General features: G+C 48.1%; 1 protein-coding gene across 5 annotated transcripts in view; it reads left to right on the top strand.

Moving 5' to 3' along the window:
• The first annotated feature begins 458 nt into the window (after positions 1-458).
• The window catches only part of SFMBT2 (Scm like with four mbt domains 2), a 173,586-nt gene continuing 151,144 nt past the window's right edge, over positions 459-22,900 (top strand). The window contains exons 1-3 of one of the 5 annotated variants that reach the window (XM_043882854.1): positions 459-552; positions 16,240-16,390; positions 22,012-22,106. In XM_043882854.1, the coding sequence (XP_043738789.1) occupies positions 16,291-16,390; positions 22,012-22,106 (195 nt within the window). In that variant the 5' untranslated portion in view covers positions 459-552; positions 16,240-16,290. Of the gene's footprint in view, positions 553-875; positions 1,077-2,913; positions 3,137-3,174; positions 3,977-16,239; positions 16,391-22,011; positions 22,107-22,900 lie in introns of those variants that run through there. The other 4 variants (XM_043882852.1, XM_043882851.1, XM_043882855.1 and 1 more) reach the window with 4 other exon arrangements.

Genomic DNA, 22,900 nt, shown 5'->3' with positions numbered 1-22,900 from the left:
GTCCCCCACCCCCCAACACCTACGCCCCGGGCAAAATGCCCGCGGACCCGCACACGCCGCTCGGAAACCCTGCCCAGCGCAGGTCTGCTTGCCTCTTGTTCACTCCCTCGGTCGCCGAGGGCCACGTTTTCCTCGGGCAGGATTCTTTTCCCGCCCTCCAAGAGCCTGCCCAGGCCAGGTGGCCTTTGCGGTCCCCCAGACCTGGGCATTGCCCCCCGGAGACGCCGTGGCGGCCCTCGTTACCTGCGTCCTGCCAGTCTCAGCGGCAAGGCTGGTCCAAACATCCCTGATTGAATTTCCGACTCCTCTGGGCACGTTTCCCAGGAAAACCTTCCTCTGGCCCCCTCCCGCCACCCCTAAGGCCTCAGAAAATATTTGAATCTCCATAGAAAAGGCACAATTTAAGAGCCGGGTGGGGCGCAGTGGGCGGGGCCCGGGGCTCGGAGCGGACTGAATTTCTTTCCGCTGGTTACCAGCCTTCCGCGGATAAAGCGCAAGTTTGTGCATTTAGTCCCCGGGGGGATTGTAAACCGACGGAACCGAAAGTGTCTAGTGAGTTGCGGAGTTTGCCCAGATTTCCCTGCAGATGGGTTTGCGAAAGCGCCTGGGATGGGAACTTTCTGCAGATCGTGGATGGAGGGAGCTAAAGGAAAAAAGCGAGGGGAGTGGGACGGGGAGGGGGCAGTGGGAGCGTGGAGTGTGTGTGTGTGTGAGTGTGTGTGGGGGGGGTGGCGATGTGCCCAGGAGCGGGGGCGTCCCAGCGGGGTAGGGGAGGGGGTGCAACGTCCCGCCGGCTAATTGGCTTAAGACGTGCTGCAAGCGCTTGGAAAAGGTCGTTGAAGGAGTTCGCTGCGCACACACACAAAATAATAATCTTAAAAAAGAGTGCCGGGCATGCGCACAGAGAGGATGCCATATTGGAATGAGGCTGTAGTGGGAGTCCGAGCCGCGGAGCGGGCGCGCGAGGGAGGCGGGCGGGGAGCGAGCAAGGCGCAGCGAGCGGGTGAGGCCGGCGTCCCCCGCCTCGGCGGCGCCCGGGCCTCTGTCCACGCCGCGGGAAGCACGAACTTCACCAGGTAGGACCCCGCGCCGGCCGCTGTCCCCGCGCCCAGCCCGCTCCGCGAGGGGACCTCCGGCCCGCAGGTTGAGTGCGCCGGTCAGCTTCTCTTTTTCCAGCTCCGAGAAAAAGGGAAGCTGGATTGGGCTCGGGGTGGGGGGGCCGAAGGAGGGGGTGCAGTGGAAGAGAAGCGAAAGGGAAGGGCTGGAGGAGAAGGCGACAGCTCTGGAGCAGAGCCGCAAACTCCGCGCTGTGCTCCGCGTTGTCATTATTGCTCCCCCCCGTCCCCTTCCTCCAGGTCCCTCGGCTTCGCAAAGCCCGGCCTCACGGGAGTCTGTCCGTAGTTGGAAAGCGTACTCCTCCCCGGGTGCAGTGTCCCCTCCCGCCGCCCACCTTCCTCATTTGTGCGCTCATTTTGGCGACGCAGCCGCCCTTGTTACCCCGCGCTGGGGTCTCTTTCTTCCCTTTTTTTTTTTTAGATGGTGTGTGTGTGTTCGGGGTGGCGGGGTGGTGGTGGCTGGGCGAGATGGTGGGGTGAGGACTGGAGAGCAGCCATCAAAAGGAATAAAAATCGTGGACATATTCGGAATCGCCCCCCCCCCCCGAAACATTTGCCTGTGCAGCTGAAATGAAATTGTCAGTAGTAGTTTCGGAGCGTGCTCCGGCATGGATGATCTTTTTGTTCTTTTTTTCTTTCTTTTTTCTTTCGCGTTAAAGTCACATCCTGTCCCTTGGGGCTTTCCTGTTGTCTACTCTCATATAACCTTCTTTCACAATTACTAATCTGATCTGGCTTTGGAGTTTATTATTTTCTAAAAAATGTGTGTGTTAGCAAAATCCGCAAAAACAAAAACAAAAAACCCCCCAAAACTGCTGTAGGAACTGCTAGATATATTTGTGGATTTTTGATCCGGAGCGGCGGGAGACGATTAGCCGGAGAAGGGGAGCCTTAGCCGAGGGACTGTGGTTGATTTGTGGTGGCCAGACGCGCGCCCAGAGCCCGCTCCGTTCTCGTGTTTTCTTGGAAGCCGAGGCGGAGGAGTATTTAGAAGCCTTGCCAGTTTCAATATGGCGGGCTAAGGTGGCTTTTAAAAACTGAAAATAAAGGTTTTGAGGTGGGAAAAAACCCAACCGGAGTTGCCATCTCTTAGTTTCAGCTCTCTTTGGCTACTCTAGTAGCTGCTTTAGCGAATTAAAGGGGAAAAAAGAGAAGGAATGGGCTGCCCTAGTTTTTTCCGTGGTTAGAATCTGCGTGTGTCCAGTCCATTGCTAAAGGGGAGAGGGTGCCGCTGGCCCGGACCGGGGCATCGGAGCAGGACTGCTCTGCGTGCCTTTAAATCAGTGGGCATACCTGTGTGTGCACTTGGGTGGGAGTGTCCAAGAGATCCGCCCCAGATTCGTGTGTGCGTCTCCGAACCAGACCCTGCCCTGATTTGACGTGACAAACTGCTGACGCGTGGTGCAAAATGCAGGAGGGCTGAGGGAGTGATTTATTTCAGCTTTCTAGGAGACCAGTTCTCTTTCTGTGTCTGTACGCAGGATCCTGTGTGGGTAAAGCCGGGTAGGTGCAGCGGTGTGCCGCTTATTTAAAGGACTCAGTATCCAGGGTTTCGGGGGCAGTCAGGCTGCAGACGCCGGTGGGGTTGTGTGTGTGTGTATGATTGTGTGCAGGGGCGCGCTGTACTTAGTGGAGGGCAGTGTGTAGTTTGCGCCGCGGCGGGGTAGAAAGTGCGAGTGGGGGGCGGCGGCGTCCGGGGCGTGGTGGGTGGGGTGGAGGGGGGGTGTGAAAGTACGTTGGCGGAAGGGCGGGGGCGCACGGCCCTGGCTGCAGAGCGTGGGGTGGAGCGGCGGAGTTGCTTTTGGAGTTGCGCTCTAGGGAAGGTGGGGGATGGGGAGAGCGTTCGCGGAAGAAAGTGCCCCTCGCCCTTGCTGGATCGGCGAGCCTTCCAGGCCATCGACCGGGGATGTCGCCTTGGGGTTGAAGAGGGCGGCGAGGTGCCGGGGAGAGGCCGACTTCGGGGTCCTCGGAGGGTCAGAGAGTTTGAGGGCAGAGTCGGAGCTTGTAAGTGGAGCCCGAGGGTAAGCGAGCAAACGGAGTTTGCTTAGCTGGAAGCGGTTCCCGACAGGGGTCGCCAGTGGCCAGGATGCGGCCGCGGAGCGGTGGTCGCGCAGCGCAGCCAGCAGGGTGGCCCGGGGGGATGGGGGCCACACGGCATCCGCGCGCCGTCCCCGGGGCCAGGCTAGGGCAGGTCCGGGGAACTTTACCTGGGCCCGAGAACCTGATGGCGCGTCTGCCTAGTGTGCCAAGATTTTAAGTCTCAGGATTAAAAAGCGCTGGCTAGGTCTGCAGTTACCACAGTGACGTGGGCTGTGGGCATTCTCAGGGGCTTGGAGAAAGGATCGAGGGGGTCAACTGTCCTATTTGGACGGTCCCCGCGCCATCGTACAGTCTGCCCCTTGCGGCGTCCCCTGGGTAGGGTCTGGGGGCAAGCATCCCCCAAATTGGGGACCTCGCGGCAGATTTTCCCTCCTACTGGGCAATGAGGCTGACCCTCAGGCCTAGAGGAGTTTTGCACCCGCGACCCCCCAGCTGAGCGCACGGCGTGGCGCGTCCCCGGCGCTCCGGTCCCGGGCGTCCCCTCGGCGACTGCTTCCTCGTGGGCTTCGTTCAAGGGGAAACCAGCCTAAAATGGCTCAGTGCTTGTAAACTGCAGTTTCAGCCGGGAACCCCTCCCCTCGTCCTCCTGACGTCGCTGCTGACAAGCGCACAATCCTCTCCAACGCCCCGAAACCTGCGATTTTGTACCGAGCTGTGCGGTGGAAGCCAGCATACAACCGATTACAAAGAACATTCCCCAGGATTCTCGCAGGGCCCAAGTTTCCCTTCTTGTGGGGAGGAGAGGGCAGGATGGAGACGAGGTAGGAGCACCGCCGACCCCCGTCTGGAACCTGGACTGGGGACTCTTGCGTGTGAAAAACCCGGGAGGTTCCCCGGGGCCGCGGAGGGCGACCTTTGCGGAGCGATGGCCACTCACTGGGGCGCTCATCCTTGACTGCGTCCATGGTGTCCGGACGCTGGGAGCCTGGGAGGCCGTTTCCAAACTTCTGGAGACCTGCTTGCAGTTTCGCTTTCGGAATTTTCGGGATCTTTGTGTTTAGAGAGTTGGATGGGATTCCGGGAAGAGCAGGACGCCCGGGGCTGGCCGCGCGGGTCCTCGTTCCTTTGGGCGCAGGAGTGAGGTTGCTCACCCACCCTTGGTGTCCTCTGTGTTGCTTCCCCGGACCCCGAGCTCCGGCTCCTCCAGGGTCCGGGACTCCAGGCCCTGCGCTCGCCCCTTGGCTCCGGAGAGTCCGGTCCCCGCGCAGGGTTTTGTCGGCTCCAGCGGCGCATTGGCAGCGGATCCGAATCCACCGGTGGGAAACTATCTCGGATGCCTGCAGACCGTGTCCGAATCCAGACCCATCGCCGCCGCCTTGTACCTTCCCTCACCCCTCCACCCTTGCACGCTTGCCGAGGGGCCCGGGGGACCGATTGGCATGTCTGCACCAAGCAAATGGATCCAGCTTTCACCACATGAGAGAGAAAGCGAAAGCCGGCACAAATTCGGCCCCATTTCCTGGGGAGGCGGTTGGGGGTGGGGTGGGGGCGGGTAGAGGAGGGGAGCGGAGAGGCCCCGGTAGGCACAAGGAATTGCTGGCTAGGCGCTCCTAGGAGGTAGGAGGTTTGCTACTTTTTCCCTGCAAAGCGTTACATTTGCACACACTCTGCTTCCTCCCTTCAATGAATAGGTACTGTTTCAGATGTTGGTCTTAGCTCATTGCTGGGACCCAGCCGCTGCCTGGAAGGTGGGGGGCATGGACAATACACCCATAGGCGCCAGAGACCCTCCGGTCCCCTACTCAAGCGCAGGAGACACTCCCTGGCCAGTTGAAACCGCAGCCCAGTGGCAGGGCTTTTCAGCAACGCTTAGGCTGGAGAACTCCACCAGTCAGTCTGTTTTGATGTGTGTTGTTCTAGAAGTGCTGGCAGAGACCTGCAGGGGTGACAAGAGTATTTCCCCTTTCCCATTGGGTTACCCACACGCTGAACCTCAAACAGGCCGTGCTGATGGTACCCTGAATTTCTCTAGTGATGGGAGTAATTGATCACAGAGGGCTTTTCCTCTTAATGTTTTCTTGCAGAGATTATGGACTGATGATGAAGTTTTGTCAGCAGGGCTGACCACTCATCAGATTCCATTTTGTGCATTCTGACTGAGGTGGCAGTTTCCACCTTTCTCCCCAGAGGACTTGCGAAATCTAGGCAGAAATGCCTGGTGATGGAAACATTGCTCGAAGCAGTAAGTGAATGAGGCGTCCCTGGAATTGATACAGGGTGCTTTGGGGATACAGGAAGCGCAGGCAGTGAAAATGTGGAGAACTTCAAAGTTAAAAGGTGTTCCTTTCTTTTTTTTAAAGTGATTTGAACAAAAGTAGTCAATGTAGATTTTGAATCATTTCCAGTTCTAGTATTAGCTACCATTTCTCTTTCAGTATTTCACTTTCCGGGGAACTTTTGGAGTTCCTGTAACAGTGTGGAGGCCATAAAGAACTTGTTAGACTCCTCTGGTGGTCCAGTGGTTCAGATTCCGCGCTTCCAAATGCAGGGGGCTATGGGTTCCATCCCTGGTTGGTGAACTAAGATCCCACACACCATGGGGCACAGCCAAAAATAAAATAAAAAATAATGAAGAACTTGTAAAAATTTCTTGCCCCCAAAGGAAATTAGGATCCATAGTTTAAGACATTTTTAGTATTATTTCCTGACTGTTCTTATATCAACATTTCCCTGGTGGCAACTTACTGTTTCCATTCTACAGGTAAGCAAAATTGGTTAGGGAAATTATCTCTGTGATGGCAGACCAATCTGTGCATTTGCAGTGGTGACCCATGACCTGACAGCTCTGTTTTGTGAGGAGGATTCCTGACAGAGGCCAGGACAGAATCCGGAGGAGGCCTGGTTTCAGCGATGCTTCTGTCTCGCTGTATGACCATGGACCAGTTACTGGTCATCTTTCTGAGAATCAGCTTCCATAACTAAGATTAAGTACTTTAAACTAGAAACTCACTCAGACATCTCCATGGTTCTATTTGGGAAAAAAAAAAGGTGGTTCAACACGTCTATGCAGACCTGCCCATGTGATTCATCTTTAAGACTCTAGTCTGGGAGGTAGAGTGGACATGTGACTGGTCATCATCACAGAGGATGTCTGTGAATGCAGATCCCTGTCCAGAAGTAAAGTTGTTGTTAAATGATACAAGTGCACATGGGGTCATGATTTCACTTGGGCTCTGGAAAAGGAGAGATGTAGAGAAAAACTGAGGCACACCACTGTAGCTTTCACGTATAATTCAGTAATGGCAGGACCTGGGCCAGGTCAGCCTGCCTTTGAATACGTGCCATAGAGAAAACTTTGATTTGTGTTTGCTCTAATAATTCCTAGAATAGAAGGGACCATTCCAAATAGCCCTCTGTACCCCGCCCTCCCACACAAGGTGAGTGCTTAGACTTTATTTGATTATATTCATGGTGTGTGTGTGTGTGTGTGTGTGTGTGTGTCGGGGGGAAGGGGAGGTAACTGCAGCCTCCACATAACTCAGCCAGTGAAGGAATCAGACCTGGCCCTCTGTTTTCCACACCTACCCTTCAGGTTGGGCCAATGGGCAAGTCCTTCCTCTCCTCTCTTTGTAAGACTGAGAATGTCCTGCGACAGTTCACAGGAAACTTGATCTTGTTGGCTAAGCCAAGTGTTCTCTGTTTGGAGGTCAGTGTAAACAAGATGTTTATAGACAGGGCAGTGTATTGTAAGAGGAGATACTCAATTTGGAGCTTGCAGTCCCAACAGGGAATGAACTGTGCTGTGCTTCGTCACTCAGTTGTGTCCGACTCTTCGCGACCCCACGGACTGTAGCCCACCAAGCGCCTCTGTCCATAGGGATTCTCCAGGCAAGAATACTGGAGTGGGTTGCCATGCCCTCCTCCAGGGGATCTTCCCGACCCAGGGATTGAGCCTAGGTCTCTCGCATTGCAGGCAGATTCTTTACTGTCTGGACCACCAGGGAAGCATTACCAAATAAAATTCTTAGGGTCTGGTTTTGTATGATTAGCCCAGTGATGTTCTGATTGAAAGGTACCACCCTTTACTCCCTATCTCGCTAGCCCGTAGAGAATTGTAGTTATAATTTTGGCTGTGCCACCTGGCATTCAGGATCTTAGTGCCCCTACCAGGACTTGAACCCCCACCCCCTGCAGTGGAATCTCAGAGTCTTAACCACTGGATCATCAGGGAAGTCCCTCGTAGAGAATTTTAAAAGATGCTAATGCTTTGCTGGATATCAGCAGTTGGGGTCCTTCCTGTTAACCAATGATACTCACTATTCAAAGTTTTACTCTCTCCTCCTGTAGGTTTCTATTCTTGTGATAAGATGGATGTCTTTGACATTGATTTAAATAAAGAATCCATTGTGCTTTTGGTTTCATTCTTTTTGATTTTCTTAAAAACCAGAGTGATGCATTTTGGTTGATTCCTTATATTTGGTGAACTCTCCAGTGTTGGGCAAATAGCACCAGTGGGGTTTAGAGCCACAGGGGTGGAGGACGGTGGGAAAATTTTTATCCTGTGTTTTTTTCCCCCTCCTGCAGTTTTATTGGCCCAAGGAAAGATGGTTTTTAAGCGTACTTTCTCTTCAGTTGGGCAAGTTGTTGCTTTCCATTTTAGTCAAAACTGATAGGAATTCCATTATTTTAAGGTACAGTATGAATGTTTGAAATGCCAAGAGCAAGTTCCTACAAAGCCTCACGTGGAAGGTCATTTAAATAGACGCTTGTTTACTTGGCTGTGCTAAGTCTGAGTTGTGGCATGCAGGCTCTAGTGCCCTGACCAGGGATTGAACTTGGACCCCCTGCATTGAGAGCAAGGAGTCAGCCGCTGGACCACCAGAGAAGACCCTGCCATCATTTTAATAAAGGCTGGTGGTTCTGGAGCGTCTCATTTTTCTCTGCTCCCCTCTCCCTTGTCCCTAATAGTCCATTGTGCTGTTACTAAGAAACGGCCCAACTCTGGGATCAAACCTACCAGCTCTGGTTTTCTGTATTCTTTGGTGTTCTGCTTGGAGGCAGGAGAAAGACTCTGACTGGTGTAACAGAATGTTTGGAGCTTTGAGTCTTGGCCCTTACCGTTTATTGTCTTTACAACTTTAGCTTAAATATGCTTTCTTCTTCCCAGCCAGCTGCAGAATTCAGACGCCTTCTTCCCCTTTTCCTCCCTATGCTGTGAACTAGGGCGGCTCTGGGCAGTGTAGCAGATTGTACACGCTGAGCAGCCAGCTGGGCATTTGGGACCAGCCCCATCTCTTGAAAGCTTTTGAATGAAAGCTTTTGGGATCCAGCGTAGACCATGGTGACTACTTCCTTTTTTGAGTCTCTGTTCCATTTGAGAGGATTGTATATTGTTCTTTCCTACCACATCCACTCTTAACTAGGAAGGTTCAGGAAAATCCAGATCTTCTGAAATGTTTGAGTGGGTTAAGAGACTTTAGAAGACCTCTAGAATGGTCCCTGTGTTTTACAGATGAGAAGTGTTGCTTGTTGTGGTTAAAAAGGCCCAGAGTACATTCTGCTAAGTGATTGTTACACTGCTGGGTTAAACCAGCTCTTCGCAGGATTGGTTACATTTCCCAAGTTCTTTATAACTAAAGTAAATTAGGGTGTTTTTATTGACTTGGCAGTTGGATGGGGCCCAACTTACTATTGTCTTATTGTTTATGCTCTTACTCCTCTGGAGCTTTGCTGGTGGCTCAGACGGTGAAGAATCTGCCTGCAGTGGAGAAGACCTGGGTTTGATCCCTGCAACGGGAAGACTTGTTATTCTCGTAAATTTCCTTTCTGCAGTTAGATCATACCTCTCATGCCATTTGATTGGTGCCTAATTTTATAGATTGTACATATCTGTGGCTTAAAGTCAAAACCTGAAATGCTCTTCAGGTGGATCCCCCAGAGCTCAGCAGCCTGGGATCACATCCTTCAGGGATGGGCTCGCAGAGTCCGAATCAGTTGAAGTACTGCCGCTGTGCATCTGTCCTTCTTGAAGTCATCCATTCAGAAAACCCCCTCAGAAAATGAGGCACTGATGATTACACGCTTACAGCGGGCTTCCCAGGTGGCGCTAGTGATAAAGAATCCTCCTGCCAGTGCAGGAGAGTTAAGAGACGTGGCTTCAAGCCCTGGGTTGGGAAGATCCCCTGGAAGAGGGCATGGTAACCCGCTCCAGTTCTTGCCTGGAGAATCCCATGGACAGGGGAGCCTGGTGGGCTGCGGTCCATGGGGTTTCACAAAGCAGCCTCAGGGCGGTGCTCTGGTTCATCGCTCCTAATATTTGCAGATGACAGGGAAATCCTGTGTTTGCAGTTTGTCCAGGATCCTAGCACTGAGTGTGTTGATTCTGAACCTAATGCTTTGATAAGAGCCTACAACCAAGCGCTTCTGTGTCAAGTATTTCTTGTCTGTTGTATGCTGACGTAAGGATGGTGTTCACCTTTGTGGCTTGGAAGTCAGTTTCTGGTGTGACAAGCCCCAGATAGCTACCTTGATGCAAAGACCAATTGTAAAGTTGGTTTAATTGTGTCTTTCAAGGCCTGATCTATCTTGATAGGAAATAAGTAGAGAATTGTACATAAATAATTCTAAGGGAAATAGTTAATAAATAAATGAATTTCCAGGATGGCGGCACAGCAAGTCTGCGATTTGATTGGGTTTTCTTTTCTCTCGAGCAGGTAACGTGGAGGGCTGTTACCTTTCTCAATTTGCCCACGCTCTTGCTCTTCGTAGTCTGATTTAGCTCTATCTGGAGTAATACACTTGCTGTTTGATGGGGTGGGAGATTAAAAGGTGGCAGTTAAGACTGTGAATCAAAAGACACAGTTGGCTACACTCTGTGTGACAGACTCCAGGTTAGAGTGACGTAAGAGGAAAACAAATATTGTATATTAACACATGTATGTGAAATCTAGAAAAAGGGCTGATGAAGCTATTTGTAGGGCAGGAATAGAGGTGCAGACGTCGAGAATGGACATGTGAACACAGGAGGCGGGGGGAAGGAAAAGGTGGGATGAATTGAGAGAGGAGCATTGACATGTATATGCTCCTGTGTGTAAAATAGTCAGCGAGTGGGAAGCCACTCTTTAGCTCAGGGAGCTCCGTTTGGTGCTCTGGGATGACCTAGAGGGGTGGGATGGCGGGGGATGGGACAAACGCTCCAGAAGGAGGGGGCGATATTTGTATACATATAGCTGATTCACTTTGTTGTATAGCAGAAAGTAATGCTACTTGTAAAACAGCTACCCCCAACTTAAAAACTTCTTTTTTAAAAAAAGACCCAGTTTGCTATCATGGGGCTCATTGGCCGCCACTGGGCTTGGTAGGTACTCCGTGACCACCTGTTATCCTCTGCAGATCTAATTTCTTGGGACAGAGGTATGAATTGGGATGTGAGAAATCAGCTTTCTTATGCTGGGGCAGCCGTTTGTGTCAGATGTCGATCTATTTAGAGTGAACTGGGTGCAAACTGGTTGCAAAATGGGCAGGAGATTGAGGTCCTAATCAAGGTGTAAACCAAACCCTGGAGCACATCGAGGATGGCAACGTTTCATGAATCTTCTGTCCCAAGGGATCAGGTCATCTCCCTGGATGATGGAAGGAATCGGAAGGCCTGCCTCTTCCTGGAGAAATAGAGTGTTGGCCTGGAGAAACAGAGTGAGCATGGGGGAGATGGGCTTAGTCACGCATGGTTAGTAGAGTGATCTGGGTGACAGGATGGGTGTAAGCAGAAGGGAGCCTTCCTTGATAAGTGCCTGGATACCTAACACCTCGTTTCATCTTCAGAGCCATTTATAAACATGGTTCTTGCAGATAACGCCCGTGATCCCAGGCTGGTGTTTGCACGTTGCTTCTTAGGAAGGTGGATGCAGTGATTGTTGGAGAGATGAGGTTTAATCACAGCCTTGTGCCTCCTGCAGAATGCTCTGAGATTTCCCATTTTGATGGAAATGTTTGGGAAGGTCTTGGCTCAGATGAGGTGTCCTGTGCTCATTAGGAAATTCCTGGAGTGTGAAATGAGGCCGTTTTCTCTGATTTAGATATGCTAGATCTCCACGGGTAGCCAGAGCCTGTCTGGAATTTCATAAGCTGTCCGTTTAGGCCTTCGCCTTTAATTTTCAACCTGGAGAAGAGTCTCTCTTTGGAGTCACATAAAAAACAGCTGCCAACCATTTCCCTGTTTCAGGATGAGGAGCTTGAAATGGTAAGCATGTTAATCGGCAGTAAAATTGCCTGTTTCTTGAACTACTTTAAGCGGATCCCTTTGAACGGGCTAGATAATTGGGTAACTTTAAAAGAGATGCAACATTTCTTTTATTGCTATTCTAATAATTCTCACTGGAGTGAGGCCTTCGGAGTGGTATGTTTTTGAACTTTGCCTTTTGATGAATACAGGTAAGAATGATTTTTAATGCTAAGTCGCTCAGTCATGTCCGACAACTTGGGGCTTCATGGACTGTAACCCACCAGACTCCTCTGTCCATGGGATTTCCCAGGCAAGAATACTGGAGTGGATTGCCATTTCCTTCTCATTTTCTTGACCCAGAGATCAAACCCGTGTCTCCTGCACTGGCAGGTGGATTCTTTATCCACTGAACCATTGGGAAAGCTTCATGGGCTTTCCTGATGGCTCAGTGGTAAAGAATCCGCCTGCCAATGCAGGAGACAAAGGTTTGATCTTTGGGTTGGGAAGATCCTCAGGAGTGGGAAATGGCAACCCACTGCCTGGGAAATTCCATAGACAGAGGAAGAAGCCTGGCGGGCTATAGTCTATGGGGTTGGAGAGAGTCAGACACAACTTAGTGACTGAACAGTAACAGCAAACCTAACTGAGAGTTTTTTTGGTGGTGGGGGGGTGGGGGTGGAGAAACCAGAGACAGCATTTGAGATTTTTTTTTTAAGAAGTTTATTATTTAGTTATTTTTGACTGTGCTGGGCCCTCGTTGCTGTGCGCGGGCTTTTCCTCTAGTTGCAGCAAGCGGGGGGCTGCTCTCGAGTTGCGGTGCTCGGGCTCCCCTTGTGGCAGAGCACAGACCTCAGTATTTGTAGCACGTGGGCTCGGTAGCTGCGGCTCCTGGGCTCTAGAGCACAGGCTCAGTAGTTGTGGCGCATGGACTTAGTTGCTCCACAGCATGTGGTATCTTCCCGGATCAGGGATCGAACCTGTGTCTCCTGCATTGGCAGGCGGATGCTTCACCAGAGTCACTAGGGAAGCCCCTCCCCCCCATTTTGGGGCCTTATTGATAGGCTTTCAGATAAAAACAGCGCACACCCTGAATTCTAGAGGACCACCCAGTCATCTTTATTACAAGTGTGTTTCTAAGGAGCAGGGTCCTTTTCGGGCTGTTTATTGGGATTGGCTGTCTATCAGGGGATGGCACCCCACTCCAGCACTCTTGCCTGGAAAATCTCATGGACGGAGGAGCCTGGTAGGCTACAGTCCATGGGGTTGCGAAGAGTTGGACATGACTGAGCGACTTCACTTTCACTTTTCACTTTCATGCACTGGAGAAGGAAATGGCAACCCACTCCAGTGTTCTTGCCTGGAGAATCCCAGGGACGGCGGAGCCTGGTGGGCTGCCGTCTAGGGGGTCGCACAGAGTCGGACAGGAGTGAAGCGACTTAGCAGCAGCAGCAGTGTATCAGGGGACCCTCAGATGGAGGGGTGGAAACCACGCAGCTGGTTTCTCTCTGAGGTAGTCATCTGTAGCTGACAGCAGAACCAGAAGGTCACTTTGGTGGAAAAGGCGGGCTGAACTCATTCACTCGGCAAACTTCTCACTGGCCAGAATGCAGTGGCATGACCACATCCAACTTTGGGATGGTCCAGAAACGTTTATTTTGGGCAACCAGTTCCTCCTCCCTGCAGACAAAGCAGAAAGTGGAGATTTGGCGGGGGAGGGAGTCTCTGGTGCATACTCATTTCTCCCCGTGTGCAGGTTCTGGCACTTTCTGTCCACAGCAGAGTCTCTTGTGATGATCAGGTCGTGAGTCTGGGTTCCCAGCCGTGCAATACCATTGTCACCCCTATATAAACCTGCCTTAATGGCCCCAAGTTCAGTGATTGCTGAACTAATTGGAGGATGTTTGAGTAGTAGTCATAGTTCCTATTCTGCTGACTCATAATTAAAGGAAAGTTGGTGCATGGAACCATAGCCTTGTTATGTGTAAGAATTTAATAGATGGTAAAGACAGGCTGTTAAAAACGCAACGGGGTAGGAATGGATTATTAACTGCAGGGGATGGTCACAAAACATTTGAACATAAACATATGGGAAATATGTTAAAAAACTAAATGTGAAACTTGAAATCCAGGGAAGTTAGACTTCTGGTATCTTACAGTTGGGGAGGACATTTTATGAATGTAATTTTTAAAAGACATGAAGTGAATCAATGGATCAGACTTAAGTTGAAAAAGACAGCATGTTCCATACATGTATCAGAAGGTATCACTAAGGGGAGAATTAAGGGAAAATGTCTGTAAGGGTTTTGTGGGATAAGATACGCAGGGCTCTTAAAAATCCATTAAGGATACCAACAAAGTTAAAATGTGGGAAAGAGCTAAGGTGTCATGGGAGAATTGCAGATTACGATGCCCATAATAATGAAAAATAAAAAAATCAAAATAATGGCCAGCAGTGGGAGAGGGATAGCAAATAACCTATTCATATTATAATAAAAATCATACAATCATTTTAAGTCATGTTTTCAGAGGAGTTTAATGATGTGGGGGAAATGCTTTTTAGGTGATGTTAAATGGAAATGAATTAAAATTCTAAATTCTATATGAAAAAAAACCCACAGAGAAGTATCTGGAGGAGACATTATAAATACAAAAGAGATTGTCCCTGGGTGTTAGAATTACAAGTGATTTTAATTTGTCCGTTTTTAATTTTATTTTGCAAGACTTCTGCAGAAAGTGGAAAGGTTACCTTTTATGGAAAGAAAAAAAATAAACATTGCAAAAAAGCAAATGGTGACATGTCATTTACCAAAATAAATAAATCTTGCAGCTGCCTGAGTAGACAAAGATGTGTTACTTGTCCTTACAGAACAGTGTGGATTTCTGGTCTAAACGTTGTTGCTCTTGACTTCTATTTCAAATGATGGGTCTGGTTCATAAAAATTGAACTTATTTTACAGTCGCTGATTACCTTTTTACAGCATGTAGTTAGACGCAGACAGAGTTGAATCAATAGGAGTCTTAAAAACGTGAGCCCTCCTTTAACAAGGGCATAGAAGCTACTGATATTTGACTGATTTACTAGTAGTTGGGTTCATAGACTTTTCCTTGCAGAAGAACTGTGCCTGATTACGTTTCCGAGGTGGAGTGATTTTCTTTAGTTTGTAGATGAATGAAAGAAGCCACAGTATTAGCGACATAACTTGGAAGCTAAGATTGCTTCTCTTCTGAAATTGTTTTGGTGTAAAAACAGCACATTCACTAAAAACCTGCTACTTCAAGAAGATTGCCGTGAAAGATTTTGGAATATTATGGAGAAACTGTTCAGTCTGCTTTTGAAGTTCTTGAGGTTTTACGATTCCTATGCTCTTTAAACTAGTTTGCTATATATTAAAACTACTAAGAGAGGCAAGCATTGGTGCTGATTTGGGCACATTCCAAACTCAGATACCATAAACTTCTGCTTACCTAGGCAGTGGTCTGGGTGTTCAGTATGGCAGCTGCTAATCACATACGGCTTTTAAATAGATAGGCATGCGTGCTCAGTTGCTAAGTCACTTCCGACTCTTTGTGACCCCCAAGCCTGCCAGGCTTCTCTGTCCATGAGATTCTCCAGGCAAGAATACTGGAGTGGGTTGCCATTTTCTTCTCCAGATTTAAATAGGTATACAAAGGAATATTACTCAGCCATGAAAAAGAATGAAAATTTGCCATTTGAGCAACATGGATGCACCTGGAAGGTATTATGCTTAGGGAAATATATCAGACAGAGGAAGACCAATACTGTATGTTATCACATATGTGGAACCTAAAAAATATAACAAAGGAATGTAATAAAACAGAAGCAGACAGACTCACAGACATAGAGAACAAACTAGTGGTTTTCAGTGGGGAGAGGGGATGGGGGAGGGGTAGGGTAGGGACTTAAGAGATACAAAATACTAGGTGGTAATTTCTCAGTTTTTTTCTTTATCAGGTGATGCCCTACCACTCAGCATGTTCTTGTTTTCTATCTGTTTCCATTCAGTCTCTGTTTCCATTTCTGTCTGTCCGTCTATCTGGCATGCAGCTGCCCGAATGATTTTTCTGAAACAAACCCGATCATTTTGCTTCCTAGAAGGAAGCCCTGCAGTCCCCACTGCTGCCTGCAGAGTGAAGTGCAAGGATCGGGTCCCTCCTTTGGCAAACCAGCCCTGACTGGCTGACTTTTAGTAATGATAGCACCTGGGTATTTCACCGGCTGTGAAGTACACAAACCAGATGGGTGTAGGATTCTGTGAGAACCGGCTGTAATTTTGCCTGTTTTCCCAGCAATTCTATCAGAATGCAAGTGTGGAATCGCCATCTTATTACAGAAGTGCCGTTGGTCAGAAAGCACGTTATTGGCATGCAGTGATGTTTTATCTGGTTTTGGTAACGAATTGCTTGTGAGACACCAGTTACCGTCCCTGTGTGTGGGGATGCTGAGGCCGGGGCAGGGGTTGAGGGGTGGGTACGGTTCTTGCTTCATAGCTTCCAGTGAGAGAGGAGGGAAAAGGTGGATCGTGGAGTCTCTTATTAATGCCGCCAAGGTAGATTTGGGGGTTGAAATGGCAATTCTGTTGATTGACTGGCAGTTCTGTTGATTGATGAAAAATATGTCCGTCTTAGTGGTGATGATGACCTGTAGCTGTGCTGTGACCTTGTGTGGGTGTGTGGTCGTTAGTCTTCAGGCCTGCTATTTCCTGTTGCTAACGTGATGTCACACCCTGCATGTTGTAATGAAATGGTGGCAGCTTCGATGGGGTATCGTTAGTTTTGGAGAGTTCAGAAATTCATGGTTGCGATTACAGTGCTCTGACTTCTGCTGTTGTCGCTTTCCTTTAGGTAACTCTTCCTGCAGGATGCTTTAAGAGAAGACGATCGCAGCCGTTAAGAATGGAGAGCAGTGTGTCAGCTTCCAGCATGCAGGACCCTTCATCCTCACCCCTGGAAAAACGTCAGAGCTCAGCTGATCGTAATGGAGATCTTGATTCAGGTGTGGTTTTGTTTCCTAAACGAGTTTGGCCCTTTGATGTCTTGACCGGTATCTTCCTGAGAATGTTTAGAAAACACTGGGGCAGTGTTCTGAGGCTTTACATACTGCTTGTTCTGAGATCTGCAGGGATATTTATAAGCGTATAGCAGCTTGAAAGTTACGCAAAGTTGGGTTCAAAATACCAGACTGAGCAGGCTAGGTTATAATGAGGTGACATGCCACTTCAAAATCTCAGTGGCTCTGTGATCCAGCAGTGCCCATCCTGGATGTATATCTGGACAAAACTATGGATAAATGCACCCCACTGTTGGTGCAACACTATTTACAGTAGTGAAGATTTGGAAGTAGCCTAAGTGTCCATCGACAGATGAATAGATTAAGAAGATGTGGTACCTAGATGCAACGGACTCTTAGTCGGCCACAAAAAGAATGAAATACTGCCATTTGCAGCAACATGTATGAATCTAGAGATTGACTATCATACTAAGTGAAGTCAGTCAGAGAAAGACAAATATCATATCACTTACATGTGGAATTAAAAAATAGTACAAATGAACTTACTTACAAAACACAGGCACTCAAAGACATAGAAAATGGGCTTAAGTTTACCAATGAGGAAAGAGGGAGGAGGGATAAATTAGGAGGCTGGGATTAACATATGCACACTACTGTATATAAAATAGATAAGCAACAACATCCTATTGTATATAGCACAGGGTACTCTACTCAATATTCTGTAGTAAACCATAATGGAAAAGAATCTGATAAAGTATATATGTGTGTGTGTGGGGTGTGTGTGTGTGTATGTGTGTATGTGTAACGGGGTCACTTTGCTTACACCTGAAATGAACACAACATTGCAAATCAACTGTGCACCAATAGAAAATAAAACCTCAGTTTAACACAGTAAGTGCTTATAAATTGGCCATATCGTCTGAGCAGGGCCAGTGGGTACTCTGTCCGATGAGTCCTCCCACCCTCTCTTTAGGGCTGTCATCTCTCCACGGTGCTCCGAGGTCTGTCCTCACAGGGGGTCAGCTGGGCTGGAGTGGCTTGAATCAGCGCTTAAATACTCGAGCGCAGAGGAGACCTTTGCTCCCAATCTCTTGACTAGAGCTAGTCACGGGTTTTGGCCGCTGCAAGGGAGGCGACCAAGTAGAATTGTCTCCCATGTGCCCAGAAAGAGAGGGCCAGGGCGATCTGCCCAGTTGTCGGATGCCCCTTCCCAAGACCCTTTCTTTCCTTCTTTATTTTTTTGGCTGTACCTCGAGGCTTGAAGGTTCCCCGATCAGGAGTTGAACCTGGAGTGTGGCAGTAAAAGTACCAAGCATAATGTGAAAGATATTTAGGTCCTGTGAATTTGTGCTAAAATATTTCTCCTTTTAAGAAATCCCAAACAAAGCAATGGACATCACTTATTGAATTTTATATTTAACCAGTGAATTTATACATGCATCTTTTTTCTAACTACTGACATAATAGTTTATTTTAAAAAGATAACTTTTTAAAGAAAGGTAATTTTTTAAAAATAAAGGTTTGTGATATTTACATAACAGCAGCTTATATAAGGACAGCTCAGCTATGAATCATAAACATTTGCTCTGGAGAATTCATTAAAAAAATGACCATTAACTTCTGGGAGATTTGACCTCCATCTGGAAAGTTACAAGGTGGATCTTTGCATTTTAATGAGACCATGAGTCTAACGTGGTTGCTCCTGAGTGTTTGTGTGGTTGGGGGTCCCCCACCCTCACTCCCAGTTGCTGCACTTCCCTGCTTGATGATCCACTTTTTGCTATGAGAACTTCAGCTTCACACAGAGGACTCTCTGCCTCATAAACAGCTTTTTTATTTTTCATTTTGCCTCATTTTAAGGAAGGCTCAAATAGTAGCTGGGGCCCATGACGCTCGAGTCCCCTCGATGAAATTGTTCAGTCGCTAAGTTGTGTCTGACTCTTTGTGGCCCCATAGACTGCAGCATGCCAGGCTTCTCTGTCTTCACTCTTTCCTGGAGTTTGCTCAGATTCATGTCTGTTGAGTCAGTGGAGTCGGTGATGTTATCCAACCATCTCATCCTCTGCTGTCCCATCTTTTTTTTGCCTTCAGTTTTTCCCAGCATCAGGGTCTTTGCTAATGAGTCACCTCTTTACATCAGGTGGCGGAAGTATTGGAGCTTCAGCTTCAGCAACAGTCCTTCCAAAGAATATTCAGGGTTGCCATGTAAAATTCCTCCTCCTCCCAGGGGCCCTGAGGCCACCCCCGGGATAAACTCAGTGGATGCACTGAGGCCTCCCCAGCGGACAGCCTGGGTAGCTCTAGTATGGGCCTCAGAGAAGGAAGTTGGGTCGGGATTGGATTCCTGGAACTTTCCATTTCTTCAGTTGCAGTGATGAAAGCAGGCAAAACGGTGTGCTGACGTAGATCCTTTGACATTCTTTTTTCAGACCAGTTCAATGTAATTTGCTGGTGAAGCCTGCAGATAGAGTGGCATTGCACATTTAGATGGGGCAAGCCACTGAGGGAAGGAATTATGCTGGAAGTGTGGGCTTGATGTGTATATTTTTTGTATTGGGGTATACCAGCGTGAATAGTTGGATGCAGCTTAGCGACTGAATGACAACAACCAGAGTTCCATGGGCTCTACTATTTGGGAAGGAAAGGAATCAGCATTCTTCGTAGAAAATTCCAGATCTCTTACTCTTCCTGCTGGGGACTGGCTCAGTGTGACTCAGTAATATTCCCCCTCCTCCCCTTTTAAAGTCTCTTTGAACAGTTGTTGCCTCCCTAGCTAGGAGAATCGGGTGTTTTTCTTTTTTATTTTTTTTTTATGGAAAGTCTCTCTGGCCTTCTCGGGGTCTGGAAAGCTGAGACAGCCTTGAGGACCTTGTGTTTTGTCCTCCCCCCAACCCAGGTGTGGTCCGGCACCCGTGAGCTCAGACCTAGGATGGTGTTGGCGAGTCCTTGCTGAGTTTCATCCGTACCTTGTGTCTGTTCAGTGTACTTATACAGCGGTTGTTGTTCAGTGGCTAAGTTGTGTCTGACTCTCTGTGACCCCAGGGACTGCAGCACGTCAGGCTTCCCTGTCCTTCACCATCTCCTGGAGTTTTGCTCAAACTCATGCCCATTGAGTCGGTGAGGCCATCCAACCATCTCATCCTCTGTCATCCCTTTTTCCTTTCGCCTTCAATCTTTCCCAGCATCAGGGTCTTTTCTAGTGAGTTGGCGCATTGCAGCAGTAGAACTGTTTTCTAAACCTTGTGATCCTAGGAACTGTCAGCAGTTAGAATGATAAAGGTTGAATGTCTTCTGCCTTTCTCTTTCCACTTAAATATCTAGCACACAAAAAGGTGCCCTGTAAGATTTCGTTTACTCTAAACCTGCTGGTTTTCTGTTCCTTGACTGGGTACTGGAAGTAGGTTTAATATTTCACTTGCAAAGGACTTCATTGGCAGCCTGCTAGTTAAGACTCCGTGAAGGGGGCACAGGTTCGATTCCTGGTTGGGCAACTAAGATTCCTTCATGCCCCCCCCCCCAAATTTTTTTTTCTTTGCAAAGTTAGTCTTATTTCAGATGGTAATATTCTACAACCCAAGATCTGATCCCTTAAAAAAAGATGGCTGAGTCCTGTGTTGATTCCATTTTTCACTGTAAAGTTGTCTGCACGCCCACTTTTTCAGTAAAGTGTTCAGTATTCTTTTTCTAGTTAATAAGAATGATTCTGGTCACATATCCAGCATTCTGTATTCTAGAAATGGATCATCACTAATAAACACTCCTTTCTTTTAAATTGTGAAACTTCCATAGTAGCTCGTCATAGTCTGTTTGCATTATATCATGGGAAATGCCTCTCACCCGTTTTTGTGCAGAGAAGAGAGATTGTTGAGAGTTTCCTTGATAAAACATGGATGGGTTTAAGAGGTTTATGAATCAGCTGTAAATATTTGCTGTGGGTTTATGAGACCTCCACTCATAAACATTGTGTGTTTATCTGTTGCTCTTTGAAATGTGTTTAGAGAATCAGCTCCTCAGGGCATAGGTGGCTGAGGAAGTGTCACTGCTACAGTTTCCAAGAGGCCGTCTTGTGGGTAATCTTCGATTTTGTGCATGATTTTATTGTTAAAACAGCATTGTTGTTCAGTCACTAAGTTGTGTTCAACTCTTTGTGATCCCATGAAGACCCAGAAGACCTTCTAAGACAGCATACTTAAGAGTTAACAGCACTGAAGTCTGGCTCTTCGGTGCTTTTTAAAGTATTTATTTAAAGATTTTTTTGGGGGGATGTGGACCATTTTTAAAGTCTTTATTGAATTTGTTATCATACTGCTTCTGTTTTATGCTTTGATTTTTTTGGCCCAGAGGCATGTGGGATCTTAGCTTCCCGACCAGGGACCCAACCCGCACCCTCTGCATTGGAAGGGCGGATTCTTAACCCCTGGACCTCCAGGGGAGGCCCTCAGAGATATGTTTAGATGATAGAGAGCACCTGTGCTTTCCCGAGCACCGATCTCACTGGTCAGTAGGGGCCCAGTAATACCTTGTCTTTTCTTGATTGATGGGTGTGAATGCATGGGTGAGCACCAGAGCTGCTGTGGCCTGTTTTAGTGGGAGAGGAGAGTGGAAATGTAGCTTGTAATGAATTCCCATTGGGCAGAAGCAGCCTTTTTGGTGACAGTTGAGATGAGAATCTTATGGAGGATCAGGAGTTCTGGGGAGTGGGTTCAGAGTTGAGCTTGAGATTTGCACCATGGCTGTGGTCTCACCACCGCTTCCAGGGACCAGAACCGTCAGGTCTCCTCTGGTCCTGACGCGGGTTCCTTAGGGTCAGGCCTGGACAGCACCAGAACTGTCTGTACGTTAATCCCAACCTCCTAATTTGTGCCACCTTCCCCTTCTGTGTCCACATGCCCATTCTCCGTGTCTCTGTCCCTGCCCTGCAGTTAAGTTCATCAGTACCGTTTTCCTAGATTTCACATATATGCCTTAATAGACGATATTTGTTTTTCTCTTTCTGACTTATTTCACTCTATGACAGATTCTAGGTCCATCTGCATCTCTACAGATAACCCCGTTTCTCCCCTTTTATGGTTGAGTAATATTCGATTGTATCACATCTTCATCCATTGGTCTATTGATGGACATCTGAGTGGCTCAGTGGTGAAGAGCCCGACTGCCAATGCAGGAGCTTCAGGAGACTGTTTGATCCCTGGCTAGGGAAGATCCTCTGGAGGAGGAGACGGCAACCCTCTCCAGGATTCTTGCTGGGAAATCCCATGGACAAAGGAGCCTGGTGGGCTGCAGTCCACGGGGTCGCAAAGAGTCGGACATGACTGAGCATACATAGACACACTCCTAGGTTGCTTCTATGTTTCTCTCCAGTCCTCTGTTTCTGAAACCAGCAAATAGAAACTTTGGAAAAGAATTCAGCAGTGCCTTTCTGCATGTTGAATTTGTTCCTCTCTTGCACCAAAAAGTTTCTGATTTTCATGGAAGGCCAGTGCCTTTCTATTCTTCATGTTAGTATTAATTTTCTGGTTTTTTTTTTTTTTTTGAGTTGGTTTTTGTTTTGGGTGTTTCTATTAAACTTTAAAAAATTTTAATTTTTTTTTTTGGTCTTTCCACAGAAGAAGGCTCCAGTTTGGAGGAGAGCGGCTTTAACTGGGGGGAGTACTTGGAAGAGACGGGAGCCAGTGCGGCCCCACATACATCCTTCAAACATGTAAGTGATGGTGACGTCCCTTCTTCTGGTTTGCGTTTGGGGTGTTGGGGATGCCAAACGCATTTTGCGAAAGGGAATGAAAAGGAAAGATAGATTTGGCCAAGATTTATCCCCTGGAGAAAGGAATGGCTACCCACTCTGGTATTCTTGCTTGGAGAATTCCATGGACGGAGGAGTCCATGGGTTTGCAAAGAATAGGACACACCTGAGTGACTAACAGTTTCTTAGACATACGGCCGAGATGAGGAAGTGAGTGGGGGAGGTGAGCCTTGCTCTGGTCCTGCCCAGGGCAGGTGCTCACAGGTTTCAGCCTTGTTTTGCACCTCAAAAAGCCAGAGCATTGCCTGGGAAATCCCATGGACAGAGGAGCCTGGTGGGCTATAATCCATGGGGTCACAAAAAGCCAGACACAAGTTAGCGACTAAGCAACAACAACACTGGTATTAATAAATCCCAAAGTTGTTAATAAAGCCCTCCAGTATGAAAAAAAAAAAAAAGCCAGAGCAGAAGGCTGTGTTCCCTTCCATCTAGGGGACAGAGACAGGTAAGGTTGATGTGAGCAAATAAAGGCAAACTAGGCAAGCAGGTGTTATGAGTCATGTCTTCTTAGGAGGCGTAATGACTGTGTATTTTAATTTTGCGTTGATATTTTTACTTTGAAAGGACACCTGAAAAGCCGTCTGGCCATTTGTGGACAGATAAGCCAAATTATAGGAAAGGCCAGAAGTATTCAGGAAACATTTGGATCAAACCAGAAAATCACCCTCATCAATACTTTTTCTTTTTGAACAGTG

Source organism: Cervus elaphus, chromosome 23 (assembly GCF_910594005.1).
Source record: "Cervus elaphus chromosome 23, mCerEla1.1, whole genome shotgun sequence".
In the NCBI taxonomy this organism is placed as follows: Eukaryota; Metazoa; Chordata; class Mammalia; order Artiodactyla; family Cervidae; genus Cervus; species Cervus elaphus.
Note: the sequence above shows the minus strand (reverse complement) of the source record. Positions and strands in the feature narration are given on the sequence as shown.